General features: G+C 42.7%; 1 protein-coding gene across 4 annotated transcripts in view; it reads left to right on the forward strand.

Moving 5' to 3' along the window:
• Positions 1–238: 238 nt before the first annotated feature.
• Positions 239–19,528, forward strand: part of CDC27 (cell division cycle 27) — a 31,464-nt gene continuing 12,174 nt past the window's right edge. For 2 of the 4 annotated variants that reach the window (XM_060281512.1, XM_060281513.1), the window contains exons 1-9: positions 239–643; positions 5,469–5,544; positions 6,620–6,767; positions 8,379–8,504; positions 10,057–10,154; positions 13,330–13,484; positions 13,590–13,801; positions 15,348–15,462; positions 16,815–16,930. In XM_060281512.1, coding sequence (XP_060137495.1) covers positions 617–643; positions 5,469–5,544; positions 6,620–6,767; positions 8,379–8,504; positions 10,057–10,154; positions 13,330–13,484; positions 13,590–13,801; positions 15,348–15,462; positions 16,815–16,930 — 1,073 coding nt within the window. In that variant the 5' untranslated portion in view covers positions 239–616. The remainder of the gene's footprint in view (positions 644–5,468; positions 5,545–6,619; positions 6,768–8,378; positions 8,505–10,056; positions 10,155–13,329; positions 13,485–13,589; positions 13,802–15,347; positions 15,463–16,814; positions 16,931–19,528) is intronic. The other 2 variants (XM_035135442.2, XM_035135443.2) reach the window with 1 other exon arrangement.

A 19,528-nucleotide genomic window follows, 5' to 3' on the forward strand; every position in this document is an offset into this window, starting at 1 on the left:
CAAATCAAGGACTGCTTCGGCCCGCTTCGGCTCTTTCCGTCAACAGCCGAGAGGAAGCGGGGTAAAATTTTGAATGATTTCCGCCGAGCCGGCCAATTCGACGCCGCGCGTGCTTTCGCTTTCTTTCGGCTCTTTCCGTCGAGAGCAGTGGAAAAGGAAGTTTGCTCTTCGGGCACGTCCGGGAGCCCCTTCCGTCACTCGCTCGAGAAGGGGGCGGAGCAACAGACTGGTGTGTTCGGCTCCTTTCCGTCGCCGCTCGGGAAGAAGCGGAGAGAGCTCCAGGCCTGCGGGTCCGCTCGGGCTGTTCTCCGTCGCCGCTCGCGAAAGAGTAGAGGAAGAGGTCCACGCCGTCGGGTGTTTCCGCCTGCCGCTCGTGAAGACTCGGCTCTTGACGGGCCGGGGCCTTCCCTTCCTTTCGCTTCCCTCCTCCACGGCCCGGTTAACGGTCGCTGCCAGTTTAAATGAGACGGGGTCCGGGCCGCCGCCGCCGCGTCACCCACTGAGGCGGAGTCTGTCAGGAGGAGGAGGAAGGAGGGGGAGAGGAGAGGAGAGTGGGGACGCCCTCTCCCCACCTCCCTCATCCGGGGCCTGTCCCTGAGGGGGGAGCCGGGGCAGGATGACTGTGCTGCAAGAACCCGTCCAGGTAGGGACCCCGGTGGCGATGGGCCTGTATATGGGGGAGCGGGGGAAGGAAGGAAGGCCGGGTGGGAGGGGACGGAAGGGGAGCAGTCGGGTTCCTGCCCGCTCTCCTTTCTGCCCTGACAGGAAAAGGGCTCCCTTTGCAAAAAAAAAAATCAAGGAAAGCAAACAAATAAAAGAAAAAAACCCTGCTAGGAGCGGGGGAGAGGGGTTTCTCCTTTTAAAATTTTACCCTCCTTAACGTTACCCCCCCCCCCGTGGGTGTCGCGCACACACACTTGTTCATGCGTCTCACCCCCGTATTTTGTCATTCTCCCCTTCACCCTTTTCCCCTAGAAGCTGCCATGTGGTGTTGTTTTTAGATAAACCCCATTTCCTTCCAGATCCTTAATCTCCCACTAGCCACCCTCTCTCCATTCCCACCTACCCCAAGAATTACTACTGGCTTCCGCCCCCCTGCTCCTCCCTAAGAGAGATCCGCTCTTCTCAGCCCTCTTCAGTCTCTCTTCTCCCTGCCCCCCCCTCCCACTTCATCTTCCCAGTAAGGACCCCTGTTCAATCAGACTCCCCTTCTCTCTTTAGAACAAATACTGCAATAATTCATACGAATATCTTGTGTCTACATGGGACACCCAGTGGTCTTCCATCCAGGGAGCTGAGCATTGGGGATCTGGAAGCTGCCTCCTACGAAGTCAGACCATTGGGTTATACAGTGTTGCTTGTTGGCAGCAGCTCTCCAAGATTTTAGGCCAAGGTCTTTCCCAGTCCTTCCTGGAAATGCAGGGGATTGAACCTGGGACCTTTTGCACACAAAGAAGGTGCTCTTCCCAGATATTCTTTCCTTCTGCTTCATATATTCTTTCCTTCTGCTTCTTACACACTTGTATTCCATGCTTAGATCTCCTCCTGTTCTCCCCTACCCTGTCATCTTTGACAATCAGAATGTTATCATACAGACACTGATTGCTCTCTCCCGAAAACATTACCTGGAAGAGCTCTTGTTGAGCTGGGGTCGTGTTGAGGAGGTCCTGCCTATATGGAGCATAAAGGTAAAGGGACCCCTGACCATTAGGTCCAGTCGTAACCAACTCTGGGGTTGCATGCTCATCTCACATTATTGGCCGAGGGAGCCGGCGTACAGCTTCCAGGTCATGTGGCCAGCATGACAAAGCCGCTTCTGGTGAACCAGAGCAGCGCACGGAAATTCCGTTTACCTTTCCGCTTGGAGCGGTACCTATTTATCTCCTTGCACTTTGACGTGCTTTCAAACTACTAGGTTGGTTATAAGGAGCATAACCATCTCCAATTATCTAAAGACATCCAAATGTCTTCAGCTCCTCCATTGCAGGAAGAAAACTGACTAGGGCCAGATGGAAACAATATTTCATGAGTCCAGAAGCCTTGAAGAGATCTTCAGGTGACATATATGGATGGAGTCGGACCAATCTGCAGGCCTTGTCATCCAAATGTTAGAAGCCTAGCTGACTAGGCAGCTGGGATTTTTAAAATCTTCAGTGTACTCTGTCTTCCCCTTCTTTATTACAATAGTGCTGGCCTCTTGTTCTCTTCTCTCATGTTCTTTTAATCCTATAGGGTTTTATTCCCTCCAGCCCCACAAATATTCTAACTCCATGGAATCATTCGATACCGTGTGCACATATTCCACATAGTGCATTTTATTTATTTTGTTGCACGGTCTCCTTATTTACTTACTCTGTACTGTTCCTCATTTAATTATTTAGAGTTCAGTGCCATCTTTTCTGAATGGCAAGGTGAAAGCACCTTCAAAGCTGACATAAAATGACTTTTATTATGTAGAGGTGAGCAAGGTAAAACCATGCATTCCTGTTAAGATGGAAAATTTTAGAAGTGTCCTCTTCTCTCACTTCTTTCACTTCTTTCACTCTGACCTCCAAAAGTTATGCCAAAGGAAAAGGTTATGTCAAAGATGCTTGTGCTCATATTTTTTCAGGTCTCCACTGAGAATTGTGGGCAGCTGCCAAGCATGTATTTAGCAATGCACCCAAGTAAGCATTCAGTCTAACTTAAAACGTGCATACCACTGTGGCTGTCATACTGCAGGGCATAGACAGTTGCTTGAAAGGTATGAGAGTCTCTCTGACCAAGTGGTCAGCCTTTGCCAGTCTGTTCTTTACAAGAGGATTTTGATGGACAGCCTTGCTGAGACTCTGGTTGACCTCTGGAAGGGGAAATGCTTTTCCATTGACACAGTTGTTTCTGAGTGTCCCCTCTCACATCAAACAGCCAGGTTGACTCCTTGTTTTTCTGAGGAACCAATGGCAATGCAATGATTGTTGAGTCAAATTTGAACTCATTGATAGATCCACTTGCTGTATTTCTGGCAACTGTTGGTTATTTCATTATGGAATGTGTACAGGATTCTTGGGAGTGTTCAGTTGATCACATGACCTTTTCACATCTTGGCATCCAAGGAGGATTGGCTGAGTTAGTGAGCAGGAGGCGGGAAGAAAGCTACGTCATATAGCTTAGAGAGTGTAGTACACTTTCTGCTAAAGAAGCCCACTCTAGATTTCATTGTGTTGGCCAATTACAGGGCAATGTCCACTTTCCATTCTTCAGTAAGATGTTTGAGCATGTTTTGGTGGCTTACCTCCAAGATTTTCTGTCGGAGACTAATTATCTTGATTCATTTTGTTGTGGGTTCCATCCTGGTTTTGGAACGTTAATGGGTTTGATAGCTTTGATGGATGATTGTAGCTCAGTGATAGAACATCTGCAAAGTGCCAGGTTCAGCTCATGGCTTCTTTAGGTAGGCCTGGGAAACAGCCCTGTCTGAAATCCTGGACAGCCTCTGCCAGTTAGTGTAGAGTAGACGAAACTGAGCTAGATGGACCAATTATAAGACAGCTTCTTGTGTTTCTTAAGTAAACAAGGGCAGTGCATCTGCTTTGGGTCTGCTGGCTGATTGTCTTTTGATGGCATTGACCAGGGTCACTTTGCTGGGATGGGTTATAGGGATACATATTACAGTGGGTCTGGTCCTTCCCAGAGGGCAGATTGCAGAAGATAGTGAAGTGGGGGCATCTGTTCAGTGACTTGGTTTGGGGCCTGTGGTGTCCCACAGTATTCCATCATGTCCCATTTGCTATTTAGTATCAGCGTGAAACTTCTCGGAAATCATTTGTGTTTGGTGTTGGTTATCATCAGTAATACTGTATGTGAATGATGCACAACTCTGTAGGTTCTTACCTATAGGGCCGGGCAGGTCCTGAATTGTTGTTTGAGGTCAGTGATAGGTTGCATGTGGACAAACAAGTTGAAACACAATCTAGACAAGTCAGAAGTGCTCTTGATTAGTTTGCCAACTAATGAGTGAGTGCCAGTGTGCTCTGGATAGGGACATCGAAAAATTATGTTGGAAACTCAAAATGGGATTAGAAATTGTGTGAATTTGCATGCTCATCTGGGGTCAAGGATAGAAATCATGCAAGTCTGCAAATTTTCTATAAATAATTACATTGTTTCCTGCAATCTTCCACATATCGGACATGCCTAAAGATCTGCCTGTGCAATATCTAAAGGACTTCCTCCATCCTTTCAGATCATCTTGTGAGGCATTCTTGCACATCCCTTTACCTTCTGAGAGTATTATTAGTGAGGATACGAGGGAAGGCCATTTATTCAGAATGTGAAACTCCATGCCTGGCAGGTTCATTTGCTGTAGCTTTGCCAGTGTTCCATCACTGAGTTTCTTTTCGGGCAAACTTTTAATTTATGCACATAAAATTCTCCTTGTTCTAGTCTTGGCTATTTTTTACTGTTAGCTTTATGTTTTGAATTGCTGGTTTAAAAAGGATTCTTATGTACTTGTTAGTATTTCTAGTATAATATAATAAATTTATTGCTTTTATTGATTTGTCATATACTACTTTGAGCGCCTTCATTTTAAAAGTGGGAATGTGGGATATAAATACCGGTATCTTAACACATTTGTGCCCTATTTTTTGCTAAAGATCTGAGTTGATCTGCTATGATCTTTATCCCTGGTTCATAAACATACTGTGATCTTATTTTTCTGTGCTCCCATCCTCTTCCTTTTCATCCCCCCCCCCCATTTTCTTTTTTGTTAACATTTGCCTCAAGGACAGGAGGATGTCAGCCAAATCATCTTTGTGTTTCATTTCAACTGCACACGCTAAAAGAACCTTTAAGTTTTCTTGTGATTTGAGCTGCATTATTCTTGAAATGTTTGGCTTTCTTTTCATGTTACTTTGGACCATCCAGTACTTGGATAGTACTATTAGTAGCTCTTACCTGTACTTCTATAACCCTTTTTGGAATTGGTATGCTAAATTCTATTCTGCCTTATTTTAATTTTTTCTTGGGTATTTAGAAAAAATGTTAACATTACTTTCGTTGTCTTCCAGCTGTAGCCACACTTGCAGTTTCTTGTGATATTCTAGTGTAGGAGGCACAACTTCATGTTTTACGCTAGTGAATTTATAATTTTTATTTTATGCATAGATTACAAAATCTGGTCGTTCTTGCAAAATACCCCCAAAGTAGTCTTTTATCACACTACCATAATGGCTAAGGGGGTGTGTGAATATATGTGGCTGAAACACCTGCCTACCTGCTGTGTGTCCTATGTGGTCTATGCTGTTCAGGGTTGTAGAATAATATATTGTGAAATAATGAATATTTGGGAACAGGAAGGACAATAATCCATAAGGGAAAAGATACAGGATAGATAGAAAAGTGTTTATTTTTTGTTTTTCTGTGCATTTAGTATTGGTTTATAGTGCTGATCTTCCTTTCTCTTCCTCCTCCCCACCCTTTTCATACAGGCCGCTATATGGCAGGCACTTAACCACTATGCTTACCGGGATGCCGTGTTCCTGGCAGAGAGATTGTATGCAGAAGGTATGCATCCGCTGTGGTTACTGGTCTGCACTTTTTGTGAATTTATCTGTGTATTTTGAAGAGCTTCGATTTCTGCATTGTTCATTAGGCTATAGGTGGATGTCAGTACAGTCGTACTTTGGATCCCGAACGCCTTGGTACTCGGACCTTTTGTCTACCAAACGCCGCAAACCGGGAAGTGAGTGTTCTGGTTTGCAAACGTTCTTTGGAACCCGAACATCTGATGGGGCTTCTGTGGCTTCCGATTGGCTGCAGAGGTTTCCTGCAGCCAATCGGAAGCCGTGCTTTGGTTTCCGAACATTTTGGAAGTTAAACGGACTTCTGGAACGGATTCTGTTCGACTTCCAAGCTATGATTGTATTGTAAATAAGCAGATATGGTTAGGTGCAGAGTGTCAGCAAAAAGTTGGCTAGTGGTATGTACTGCAATATGCTTAAATGGTTAAATAAAAAAATGAACTGTTTTTTAAAAATTGAACTATGTTTTCACACTGCTGTCAGGTAAGGTGGAGACATTGCTTAATTTTTATTTTTAAAAGGTGTGTCAGGATTCTAGTTTGTTTGGGAGCTCTGTCTTCTGTTTGGAAGAAAGTATTGCCCCTTAATTCCAAATGACAACTTTAGGGATATTTTTCTGTATTTTATTAAAATATTTTGTATCTGCTCCTTTTGAATGGGGGTATGGCCACAAGTGGCAGGATGGGCTTTTGAGACCAATACTAATAGCACCTGGTTAAAGGGGTTGAGTCCATGAGTACTGTACCTGGAATATGTTTTAAAAACTTACTCCATCGGTTGTAATCACTGCACACCTCTTAACCTTGAATAGGCTGAAGTACATCAGTGGTTGTCTGTTATACAGGAGATCTTATTGTCCCTCATAAGATGCAGATGCACAGAGATTCTATGCACTAACTAGCTAGTAAAATATTGTAATTGATGTTACTAATCCTTCAGTTTTCTTTTACATCGGAAATCATATTTTTATGGCCAGGAATAGATATTTAGATAAACTGTTTGCACTCAGATGTTTAAATGATGGATCTTAATGTTCTCCACCCCACCCGTTTCTTCAGTGCACTCAGAAGATGCCCTGTTCCTATTGGCGACCTGTTACTATCGCTCAGGAAAAGCATACAAGGCATACAGGCTTCTTAAAGGACACAGTTGTACCACGCCACAGTGTAAATATTTGCTTGCCAAGTGCTGTGTTGACCTCAGCAAGTAAGTTACCTTATTGGTTTGTTGGTGCTGCTGGAAGTTGTAGTTAACGTTTTTTAAGAGAGTGCGATGCCATTTGTTGGCCCATCAGATCTTGGGATAATTGCATAATGAAATTCATTTTCACTTTCAGATGTGGCCATTGTGCTAGAAATCACTAAACAGGCTGAAGGTCTTGTAAAGGAAATGGTGAAAAAGTATAGAAATTTCTTCCTAGATCAAGAATGAAATTTTATAAAAGTGTCCAGCTAGGACTTTTAAAATGCTAAATTAGATGAGCTGTAAGTGTTAAGCATCTGGGGGCACTAACAGTCCTATGAAACTGATAAATGTTTGATGCCTGTCATCAGCAAATTTCTCTCACTGAGCTGTTGTGATATCATAGATTTTCTAAAGATGAATATGTTTGCCACACAGTTTTGACAAACCATAGATTTAATGAAGAAAGTGTTTGGTTACTGAAGTATGGGGAGCCAAATGGCAGGAGAGTCAGGTGGTATGGAATTTAAGGAACAGAGAATCTAGAGACAGGGTGTTTTGAGCGAAGGGAGCAGGATAGGAAGAGAGCAGGGGACAGGAGGAGGCATGGGAAATATCAATGAAGTTGAAGAAAGGAGAGGCCAGTAGGAAAAGAGCCAGAGACAAGGTTTTTATGCTTACCTTTACCTTTACCTAGCAGTTCGAAAGCACATCAAATTGCAAGTAGATAAATAGGTACCGCTCCGGCGGGAAGGTAAACGGCGTTTCCGTGCGCTGCCCTGGTTCGCCAGAAGCAGTTTAGTCATGCTGGCCACATGACCCGGAACTGTACGCTGGCTCCCTCGGCCAATAACGTGAGATGAGCGTCGCAACCCCAGAGTCATCTGCGACTGGACCTAATGGTCAGGGGTCCCTTTACTTTTACTTACCTCCTTATCCCCCATTACATTGACCATAGCAGTGCAAAAGAAGGCCTGGTTTGGATGCCTAGCTAAACCATCATGGTTTAGCATGATGAGAGAGAGCAGCCACAGGCCTTGCGCTTGTGTGCTCCCCCCCCCCCTTTTCTGGTGTGGTCACATGGAGGATTTCAGATGGTTTCACATCCAGTTTTTTGTTTTTTGTTTATTCTTTATTGAATTTATTTATCACCCTATACCCGGAATTTTGAATTAACTGCAGGTTGTTCTGTCATCCAAACCAGACAAAATCAAGTTAATATTAGCTATGCTTTTGTTTCGTTTTTCAAAAAAAGAAGGCAGCTTTATCCATAACCAATTGGTGCTGGCAGATATGCCGTAAGTGATCCATTCATATTGCTGATTTTGTCCCTGAAAGCAGGGGTGCTTGTTTCCACACAGACATCCTGATTACCCTATGCATTATTATCAGCAGTGCCAGTGATAGGGTGCACATTTTTGTAGCGATGCACCGCCTAGAATGGCTTCTGTTTCTAGATCATGTTAGAGCTAGATAAATAAGATAGTTGGAGTGGAATGTTTAAATAATTTGAAGCATTTATTCTCACAAAAACCATGTGAGAGAGTTGTGTATCTGAGAGCACCCACCTTGTCTGTGGCAGAGCTGTGAACTGGTTGCTTCTGTCATTTTTATTACTTTATTATCTTTAAACAGACTTGCAGAAGGAGAACAGATCTTGTCTGGTGGTGTGTTCAACAAACAGAAAAGCCACGATGACATTGTGACAGAGTTTGGTGATTCTGCATGCTTCATGCTTTCGCTCCTGGGGCATGTATACTGGTATGACTTTTTTTTTTAATGGGCAAGTTATCTCCCCTAGATTCCTCCTTTTCCCAAAATATTCTTGCACTGCTGCTTGTAGGCATGCAGTTCTTGGCCCTCAGTTTGGAGACATACAAATTTCCTTAGCAAAAAGCAGCATAAAAATTACTTCTGAATCAGCACCTTCATTTGTGATATAAAGCTACAGGCTGATATAATTACGCTTGAGCAGATCTACTTATGTGGGAAAGCACCAGTCTGTTAGATGGACCTGTGGCCTGATTTTATAAGGCAGCTCTATATTTAGTTAAGAATTTTTTTTGTCTTATTGCAGAACTTTGCTACTCCTTAGAATACACATCCTAAGAACTATAATGTCCTATGGGATGAACACATTCCCAGCTTTTAGAGACTATCAGTTCTTCAAAATACAAGAGCAGTCTTGCACAAAGACCTTAGGAAGAGTTGCAAGTTTTACTCTGCTGCATTTTTGTCCTGCATCTCAATATGTTTTGGGCTTACAAATAGCTAGTCAAGATTTATGATTGCTTTTGAACATTCCCTTCCCCAACTTTGAGAAGGGACAAAATCTCATCCTTGACATCCCTCTGAGCTTCAGAGGCATTTGCAAGCAGCAAGAAGCTTGCTGTTTGGCGGCTGCATTGAGAGCCAACCAGGAGCTCAGAGCGTACTACTGTCCTCTTGCTGAGCCTAGAGAAAGGTGTAGTCTGTGATCTTGCAATCTGGTTTGGAGGCATTTGGAAAGCTTCTAATTGCCTCCAGAGTCCAGTGCAAGTTCAGAGTGCTGTGGGTTAAACCACAGAGCCTAGGGCTTGCTGATCAGAAGATTGGCGGTTCGAATCCACGTGACGGGGTGAGCTCCCATTGCTCGGTTCCTGCTCCTGCCAACCTAGCAGTTCGGAAGCACGTCAAAGTGCAAGTAGATAAATAGGTACCGCTCCGGCGGGAAGGTAAACGGCGGTTTCCGTGCACTGCTATGGTTCACCAGAAGCGGCTTAGTCATGCTGCTGGCCGCATGACCCGGAAGCTGTACGCCAGCTTCCTCGGCCAATAAAGCGAGATGAGCGCCGCAACCCCAGAGTCAATCACTACTGGACCTAATGGTCAGGGGTCCCTTTACCTTTACCTTTACTCAACACTGGATAGACTATTTCTGGACCCTTGCTGGTCCCTGGTGCTAAAATACAAGGGTTGATAAAGTTGTCTTCCCTTGGCCTTCCTGCTCATTTTGAGGTAGAAAGTCTCTTCCAGAATGGATGTGAAACAGTTTTAAGCAGTACCATTCTTCCCAAAAAAACCACCCCTGTTTTCCTGTTGTTGTTTTTACTGAAGCCATGTAGAAATGTACGGTTTACATATGATGTATGGAAGTTGCTCAATTTGGGAAAAATACAAATGCCCCCATTTCCATGCCACCTAACAAAATAATGGTAGCTGATTGCAGGAGATATTTCTGTGGTTATTTATGCAAGCTGTAGAATTAGCTCGTTCTCATTTTCCTGCAGAATCTCTCCTCATTGTTTTCCCCTCCCTCTTTCTCTCTTAACAGCAAGACAGATCGGCTTGCCAAAGGATCTGAATGTTACCAAAAGAGCCTTAGTTTAAATCCTTTCCTCTGGTCCCCTTTTGAATCACTATGTGAAATAGGTAGGTTTTGCTTAACTCCTTCCCTGGGAATAGATGGGTTCTTTACCATTCTTTGGAATTCATTGTTTGGGTTGGAGGGAAAGTATAAGGAGACATCTCACTTATTTCATCCAGGTCTACTGAACAATTGAATTCTCTTACGGCAGCAGCGTATGATGTGGAAAACACTTTTTACAAAAGCTTTCTCCTTGGCGATTACTATTGAACCTGAGATTGAGCAAGAATGGGACTGGATACTTCTGGTTGCTTTCCCTCCTCTCTCCACAGAAATGACTTCATTGTTTTTGTTAATGTATTCCACACAAGCATGGAATATGTATATTTCAACTCCCAGTGTCTAATCCATGCCTTTCAGGGTTCTTTCTGGTTTATTTCCAGCGGTGAAGCAAGTTGTGCAATCTGAATATTTTTTAAACTTAACTTGGTGTTTCATTATATCCCATCTCAAGGGACTGGGGGATAGATAAGTAAAATAGAACCGGATCCTCACAAACACTAAAATGAAATATATCATACAAAGTGAAACCGGGCAGCTGCTGTGCCTGCCAACCAGACTGTGGAATTTGTTTTGGTAGCACACAGTTGGTTTCCTGTTCTGGAAAAGTGACAAAGTATCTGGTTTCTCGGGAGCTTGAGAATTCATGCTATCTCATCTTCTTTTCCCCTTAAACTTGACTTTTCCCATGTTACCACTTTATCAGCATATGATTCTTTAAAACAAAACAGAAATGTTGTGTTCCAGGTTTTCAGCTGATCTCTTAAGAGTTCTTCAACCCCCCTGAGTTGTTTCCCATTGCCTGGAGCCAATCTCACCATGAAGTGACTTGCAGCGGTAGTTTCATTGTGACAGGTGCAAAAGGGGCAGGTCCACAAGCAGGGCATAACAGCCTCATTGGCAGTACCAGGGCTAAGCGGTACTGTGCAGCTGTTTGGCGGCTCCATTCGTTTTTTTGTACTAGGGGCATGCATGCCCATGTTTCATACGGAAAGGTGAGAGTCGTTTTGTGGCATTGGCAGGCTGGAGGCAAGCCACAGAGTGCATTTGGTTCCTTCTTACTTGATGCCCTCTCAGTCTTTGCTTCTGCCAGGAAGAGTTGTCTCATAGTTGTCTTGAGCTTGCTTGCATCAGAGCTGTTCTTTGATTGAGTGTGCCATCACAGTGTGCCTCCTGCAAGTTTCTGACTCAAACATTCCGGTTTATGCCTACTTAGGATAGGGTTGCCATATTTCAAAAAGTAAAAACCAGGACACCCCAAAAGTTGTTCAGCTTTTTAATTTTATTTTTATTTATTATTTTATTTTTACAAAAACTCAAAACCCCCGCGATTTTTCAGCATTTCCCCCCAGACGTCAATTCCGTCTTCAAAATCCCAGTAATGTCTGGGAAAATTTGGACATATGCTGGTCCTAATTCAGGAGTATTTTGCTATGGATTGCCAGTCATTTGTGTTCATGGTGTGTAAGATGTGGGCCATAAGTCACCCTTGCCAATACTGGTAGGGTTGTGGAAGAGGGCAGTTGCTGCAGCCTGCTCTTTGAGTTCTTGTGATGCGTGGTAATCTTGGTCTTCTTAAACAGTTGAAGTGTGCTGCTGGTGTGTAAAGGAGTATAGGGAAAACCTGGAAGATGTTAACATGCAATGTAATGTTGTAGAGTGTCTGGGCTGGATGTAAACTGTACTGGCCCTCTGGAAATTCCATGGGTTGAAGTCCTATACATCATTTCCATCTGTGCCATTTACAAACAAAAGCAGATGTATGCATATCTTCTTTTGCTTCTGCTTCAAATGCAAAGAGAGACTTAAAGCAGTGCTGCTGCTACCACTAGCATAATATGTAGGGAAAGTTAGACATCTTCTTGTCTGGACAGATTAGTGTTAAAAATGCAGGATGAAAACTTTTAAAGTCATGTCAGCCCTGTTTAGGTTGGTTATTTCATTTTTATGGAATATGTATAATTTATATAAAAGGGCCCAAGATGAAAGGTGCACATTGGAGTTGGACTGTACATTTAACTAAACTAAGTAGATTATGATGCTTCCAAACTGCACAACCCCTGCTAGGATATTGCTTGGAGGATAGACTTGTCAATGCTTATTAGTCATAGTAGCAAAATGAAACTTCTGCATTTGGAGGAAATCCATTTCAGTGCACATAGTACTGGGAACCAACAACAGATGATTGCCATTCCCACCCTGTCTACTTGTGATCTTCCTGGAGGCATTAGTTAATGAGACCTGCTTGGGAAGGATAGGAAAAATATTATCCATGAATGGAATGGTAACTTGGAAATTTTGTATGGTCTTACACCTTGTAAAAAGTCATGAAGATCCATGCCTTTTGTTAATGCCTTTGTGGTGCTGGCAAGTAGTGTATCGGTGATTTTTACCACACAGTCTACCAATGTAAATTCTAATCTGATGACTTGCAAAATAAGGCCTATTCAATTCTGCTGGATCCTGACTTTTACTCAGATACGGTAGAAAAGCAAAATGTGTGTTTATGTGCACTCCATCTGTCTGTGTTGGAGAGTAAACTGAGGGCAGGGTTGCCCAAAGCACTTTCTGAAAATTCAAAATCTGTTCACAGGCCCAAAATAGATTTCCAAGCCTTGGTTTAGTCCAATGTACCCTAGACTAGCTCTCTACCTGCAGACATCTGGCTGATCACTGTTGGAGAAAGATTAATGCAGGACTAGATGGTTATGTATTGTTAGCAATGCATAGTGAAATAGCTTCCCCCTGGTGGAAATAGTAACATCAGCGGTTAGGTCTCTACTAGCTTTTCTGTAACACAAAGTATTCAGTAATAATGTGAAAAGCATTTAAGGATATGTTTGTGAAGATGTATGCCATGTTCTAATTGTTATACTTGATGGGTATCTTTTAAATATGCATTTTAAACAATTGGATGTTAACAGGACCATGTAACAGTAAGTTCAGACAGCAGTTCCATGCTGTGCTGTTGTGGGGGTGGGGGGCATAGCTGCCAAGTTATCCCTTTTTTTAAGGGAAATTCCCTTAATGCTGAATAGGCTTCCTCGCGAGAAAAGGGAAAACTTGGCAGCTATGGTGGGGGGGGGGACAGGACACATAACATTTGTGTCTCTTCATTTGTGTCACATTGAAAAGAAGCCTTTTCCCTCACCCCAAATCCCTTTCTCTTCATTCACACAGGTGAAAAGCCAGACCCTGACCAAACATTCAAGTTAACATCTATACAGAACTTCAGCAGCTGCTTGCCTAACACATGCACAACCGTGGTGTCTAATCATAGCATAACCCACAGGCAGCCAGAGACAGTTCTTACGGAAACGCCGCAAGACACGCTTGTAAGTTTTTATCAGCCATATTTTACCATCATCGCTTACACTGAGAGTGATCATTGGGGGGGGGGAATGTGTGCTGCTTTTTCTTATTATTTTTTTCCATTTCAGGAATTAAACAGACTCAACCTGGAGTCCTCCAACTCTAAATATTCCTCCAACACAGATTCCTCCATCTCTTATATTGATTCGGCTGTAATTTCACCAGACGCTGTATCTCTTGGATCGGGAACTGCCTTCTTAACTAAACAGGCTCAAAACAAACCAAAAACTGGCCGGAGTCTTCTGGGTGGACCAGCTGCTCTGAGTCCATTAACACCAAGGTAAAGAACGAATCTGAAGTACCCTCAAGGCTGCCTACTGAAGATGACTATAAGAAAAACAAGAGAGTCCTGTGACACTGTAAAGATTAGCAAAATTACTGTGGCATAAGCTTTCATGGATTAGAGCTCCCTATTTTAGATGCATAGTCACTCACATTGGTGCAGGAAAACCCAAATATTTTGTAGTAGGGGCTATGATATATAAGAGGTCCAGAGGATCTGTGACGTCTGTATATATAAAGTTCAAATGTGTACAAGAACTGTAATCATTCACAGCAGCAGTAATTGGTTACTACATAGTCTTCCCAGATTTGCTAGGTGGGAGATAAATCCATAGATATGATTAAGACCTAAATTAATAGAGTAGAATTTGCTGGCAAACTCTGGTTCAGCTATTTCCCCGATAAGAACTCCCTTCGCACTCTTTTGGTGGCTTTCAAGTCAGTAGGATAATGTTTGGAGAGACTTGAAATGTTATTCCACCGATATATAAATGCTGCCATTTTTAAGTGATATATGTGTCACTTTTTAGTCTCTTGGACAGAGACAGAAAAGTTTGTCCTGCCACTGCCTGCATAAAACAAAACATCCATTTCTATTTTCTCCCCTCCTTTCATGTATTTATGCCTCTGCTGAAGTGTACAGATGCTTAAGATGCAATATCAGAACAGTCCTGTGCATGTTTATTCAGAAGCAGGCCTCACACTGTTCAGGGGGGGGTTGCTTTAAGTTTAGGATTGCAGCCTGAATTTGTTCATTTTGAAGGATTCACTTTTTTTTAGTAGTTACTGCTGTAATAGAAAAATCTAGCTACATTTCAGGAATTGATATAAGAAGTGGGGCTTGTGAGCATTTAGAACAGTGTTTCTCAACCAGTGTGCCTCCAGATGTTTTGGGATTACAACTCCCATCATTCCTGACCACTGGTCTTGCTAGCTAGGGATGATGGGAGTTGTAGTCCCAAAACATCTGGAGGCACACTGGTTAAGCAACACTGATTTAGAAGCACTATTTGGCAAAATAAGTTGCAGTGTATGACATGTTGGTATGGGAGACCCAGGCACATAGGGCTTTCCTGCTTGGCCATGAATTGCATGAAGGTATGCTTAGGAGAGTTCTCCTCTTGACCTAACATGCCTCATGTGATTGTTTTGGTCATAAATTTGTTAGTTTCCTCCATTTAAAACCACACATGCACATTGTTTTGAACATGGTTGATGCCACCAAGCTCTATAACAATACTGCAATATTGTATGAAAGTATTGGGATATATGTGAAAAATGTCTGTTTGTCCTCAAAGAATTGGAGCTTCTTTTTACATACCTTATTACTGTTGAGCTTCTTGCTTTTACGTCTTCAAGCTTGTATATGTAACAATGAGGAAACTGTTTGTCTAGAAACTTATTTTCACTGAGGCATATAAATTCCTTTGCCCTGCAATTTGTCCTTAGTTTATAAAGTAAGATTCTCTCTTTTCTCCTTGCCCACTCACTTCTCTCTTTGAGGAATCATGCATATTTTCAAACACTCTTGTATGTTTTCTCAGCTTTGGAATCTTGCCATTAGAAACCCCTAGCCCGGCAGATGGATCCTATTTACAAAACTGCACAAATTCTTCTTCAGTAATTGATGTGCCACCTCCAGGACCCCCTTCCAAGAAGGTACCTTGCATTCAAGGGTGTGCATGTGAGATTGAAGGCAAGGAAATATAAAAATCTGGATAATTGTTCTAAAAAGTCACAAGAAGAAAACTTTAGTTTTGTCAAAGCAACTTGATGGGTGTTCAATTTCTGTGTATTTGCTCTCCAGTCAGGGGCACCAGCTCCTGGGGGCCAAGCCCTTTTGGGCCTCCCCAATATTTTGGGGGTGAGGGCCTGCCCCCCTTTTCCAAAGAGCGCTGGGGCAAAGCATGGAGCGGCTCCAGTGGCTGGCTTCTCTTCCTACTGCCATGGAGGGGAAGGAGGGTTGAAGCATCCTCCCACCGGTAGCAGTGCCAGGAGGAGGAGCCGTCTGCCATTGAAGCCACACAGCTGCTGCATTTGGCTCCACCCTTGGCTCCTCCCGGCATTCTAATGTCATGCACATGACAGGATGTGTGGCATCACGCATGTGACATTGCCGCCCTGCCCTCCCCCCAGTCGCCCTTGCAAGCTGGCGCCCCTGTCTCCAATTATTTTTCAGGCAAACTCTCTACCACAGAGAGAAATGGTAGACACTGTTTGATTGCTTCATCTCTCCAGTACAATAACTTTTGCAGACAATATATTTGAATGCTAACATCAGCAAATATTTCTTTTATTTTCTAGGGTTGTCCTTAAAACTAGAACTTTTGCAATGTTGTTATAAAAGTTACCACTATTGTTTCCTATTGTTAATGTCTGTTAAATGTATTAGTTGCTTTATTTGCCAAAGTCTGGTCATTGTCCAGTGCTTCTACTACATTAAATGGGTGCTTCTCCATAGACTGATGTGGAAGTTAATGGACAGTTGAATCAGGCATTAGTATTTTCATTGACTATTTTTCAGCCCCAAGGTTGGCCACAAGTATTGAGATGGTTAGCAAATTTCAGTCTTCCTAAAAAGCTAGATTAATTCAAAATAACTTTGCTTTGTCTGTTTCCTGGTTTAGAGATAATGTATGTGATAAATTTAAGCTTCCCCACCCCCCAAAAAATCTCACTGGAATTAATAGTGCACAGGATTTTGCACAGTTGCCCTGATCTAGTGTGGAAATAGGTTTTCTTGGGTTGCAATGGGTCTGCCTATGGTGTGAGGAAAAGGGAAAGACTTTCCCTAGCAATGTGATAGGATAGCCACTGGTGTTTAGAAATACATGCCATTTTCTGTTAATCGTGCAGTTCTCTGGATCACATAATGACTGGATATTATTATTATTATTATTATTGATATTTTAGCTGATAACTCCTTTTAGCTTTATGAGTTGCAAGTAGCAATACTAGTGGTTTTTAATAACACTGTCATAGGTCTGATGTGCTGTTTTTTCCACATATAGACTGTCACCAGAATAAGCCAAGCTGGGACAAAGTCAGTCTTCTCACAAAGCGGAAATAGCCGGGAAGTAACGCCAATCCTTGTTGCACAAACACAGAGTTCAGGCCCACAGACAAGGTATGAAATGTCTTCCTAAGTCTGGATCATGATTTTGTTTTTTTTAATTCATAAACATTTTATATGTTTCATAGAATAAAATTATATATGTAGCTTACATAAAAAAAGTATCACATTCAATAACATTTCCAAAAAACTAGATTAAAGCAAAATTATACACCATAAATAAAAATAAAAATCAAGTTGAGTCCAGGAAAACTTATCTCTTCTTCACAGTGTACCTGAAGGAAGGCATTTCAGAAGGTGAGTCCTATACTTGAGAAGGCCCACTTCTGCATTGTCACCAAGTGACAATTCACTGGTCAAATCAAATCAAATATGTTTATTCGGCTGTACGCCCATCATAAAACACAACACAACAAAACAAATCAAATAAAAACCACAGACTCATACAAACCACAGATAATATAACACAATTCACAGCTCACGAGGACAAAAATTAACAATTCAAAAAACATATCTTGAAGGTTTAAGATTAAGATTAAAAATTTAGGCGCCTAACTAAAATCAATATCTGATGTCATTAAAAAAAAAATTCTTATAACTATCAATAATCAGCTAACATTCCATTCCGTCTCTTGTACGAGAGGACGGCTGTTAGGAATTTAGCAACCTGTAGAGTGATATAAGGGTCCACATCTTGAAGAACCCAGGCTAGCTGAAGGTCAACTGGATTATCAGCCATAGGCTGGATTATGGAGTTTAATATACTAGCACGAGCCGAACTGTACATAGGGCAGATAAACATAACATGGTGTAAAGATTCAGTTGATTTCATTTCGCAAGCACACATTGAAGAGACTTGGCCCTTAGTAAATCTATGTCTCAGCACATTAGTTGGAAAAACATTGAACCTAGCTTTAAGGAAGGCATATCGATGAGACGCGGCCGTAAGCGTTGTTAAGTAGGATGGAGTACGGTAAATAGGGGTTATGCCGATATTTAACGGTGAGCAGACTCCCCCGCCAGCTAGACAATTTTGGTATAGCTCCGCATCATCCAACCTTTGGTTTATACACCTTTTTGCTGCATTTAAATCCAGTTTGAGCAATTCAGAGGGAGAGATCTCATAGGACAACAATTTGGCATGGATTTTTCCGGTCCACAAATTTGTGAAGTCATCCCGCCACATGCATTGAATAAGATAGTGGTTCGGGAGTTTATGCCATAGGGATATCCAGTAAATCAAAACTCGCCTCCATAAGACTAACTCAACTGAAGGGATCTTCATTTCTAAACGAATAGCAGCATTACTTACGCATGTTGGTAATTTTAAGAGTCGACGTAAGAATTGGCTTTGAAGCGACTCTAAAGGTGAGAGATTTGCAAAAGCAGCCCATAAAGGGGCAGCATAGGCCATTGTAGCCAACACTTTAATGCTATACACTTTCAAGGTCGCAGGGATGAATAGGGCCCCCTCAGAAAAGAAAAAACGGAGGAGGGAGTGCGATAGGGCTTTTGTCTTGTTTTGAAGGTATGCAACATGCGCTTTCCACCCTAAATTATACTGAAAATAAATTCCTAAATATTTAAATTTATGTACTTGTTCGATTTTCGTACCCTCCAGTTTCCATGAATAAAGTTTACGACTCCTTGAAAATATCAGTACTTTGGACTTGGTGTGGTTGATAGACAGATGATTAAGAGAGCAATAAGTTGCAAAAATCTTTAGTGCCCTCCTTAAACCCACTCTGGAGTAAGAGAGTAGCACCGCATCATCTGCATAGAGAAGTAATGGACAACGATAATCAGCTATTCGAGGGGCATGGATAAATTTTTGTGAGTCGGCTAATGGGTTCCTCATATCACTGATAAATAAGTTAAAAAGAAGTGGCGCTAAGATACAGCCCTGGCGTACTCCCTTATTTACTGGCACTGGGTTTGTTAGGTCGCCAGCAGGGGTTAATCTCACCCTGGCCACAGACCCGGCGTGAAGTTGGGAGATAAGCCACAGAAGTCTTCTATCTATACCCCAACGGGCAAGTTTATCCCATAGTAATTTCCTCGGGATACTATCAAACGCAGCTTTCAAATCTATGAAAGCTGCGCAAAGTTGGCCCCGTCAAGGTGACGAGTATTTCCGGGCTAAGTGATGAAGAATAATTGCCTGATCTGTTGTGGAACGGTTTAATCTAAATCCAGCTTGCTCGTGCTTAATCAGGTCAGCCTCAACTGACCACTTCATCAACCTTGCGAGCAAAAAACGGGCATATATTTTCCCAATGGATGATAGCAGACTAATATTCCGGTAGTTCCCTGGGTCACCGGGGGGGCCTTTTTTATAGATAGGAATTATAATGGCCTCCTTCCATGTTTCTGGTATTGAGCCCGTGGCATTTATGGCGTCGAAGGTTTTAGCTAAAATCCCTGCCCACCATGCAGAGTGTAGCTTTATAGCCTCAACAGGGACCAAATCCGACCCGGGAGCCTTACCAGTTTTCAGCTCAGCTATCAATTCTAAGATTTCAGCAGGGTCGGTGTTGGGCCAGACAGGAAGGGGATTAGAGGAAGGTCTCCAGTGAGTGGTCGGAGCTTCTGCCACTGAGAAATATTTTCTCAGGAACTGCTCCCACGTAGGGGCCGGGATCACCGTTAGGG

The sequence above is a fragment of the Zootoca vivipara genome, chromosome 13 (genome assembly GCF_963506605.1).
Source record: "Zootoca vivipara chromosome 13, rZooViv1.1, whole genome shotgun sequence".
In the NCBI taxonomy this organism is placed as follows: Eukaryota; Metazoa; Chordata; class Lepidosauria; order Squamata; family Lacertidae; genus Zootoca; species Zootoca vivipara.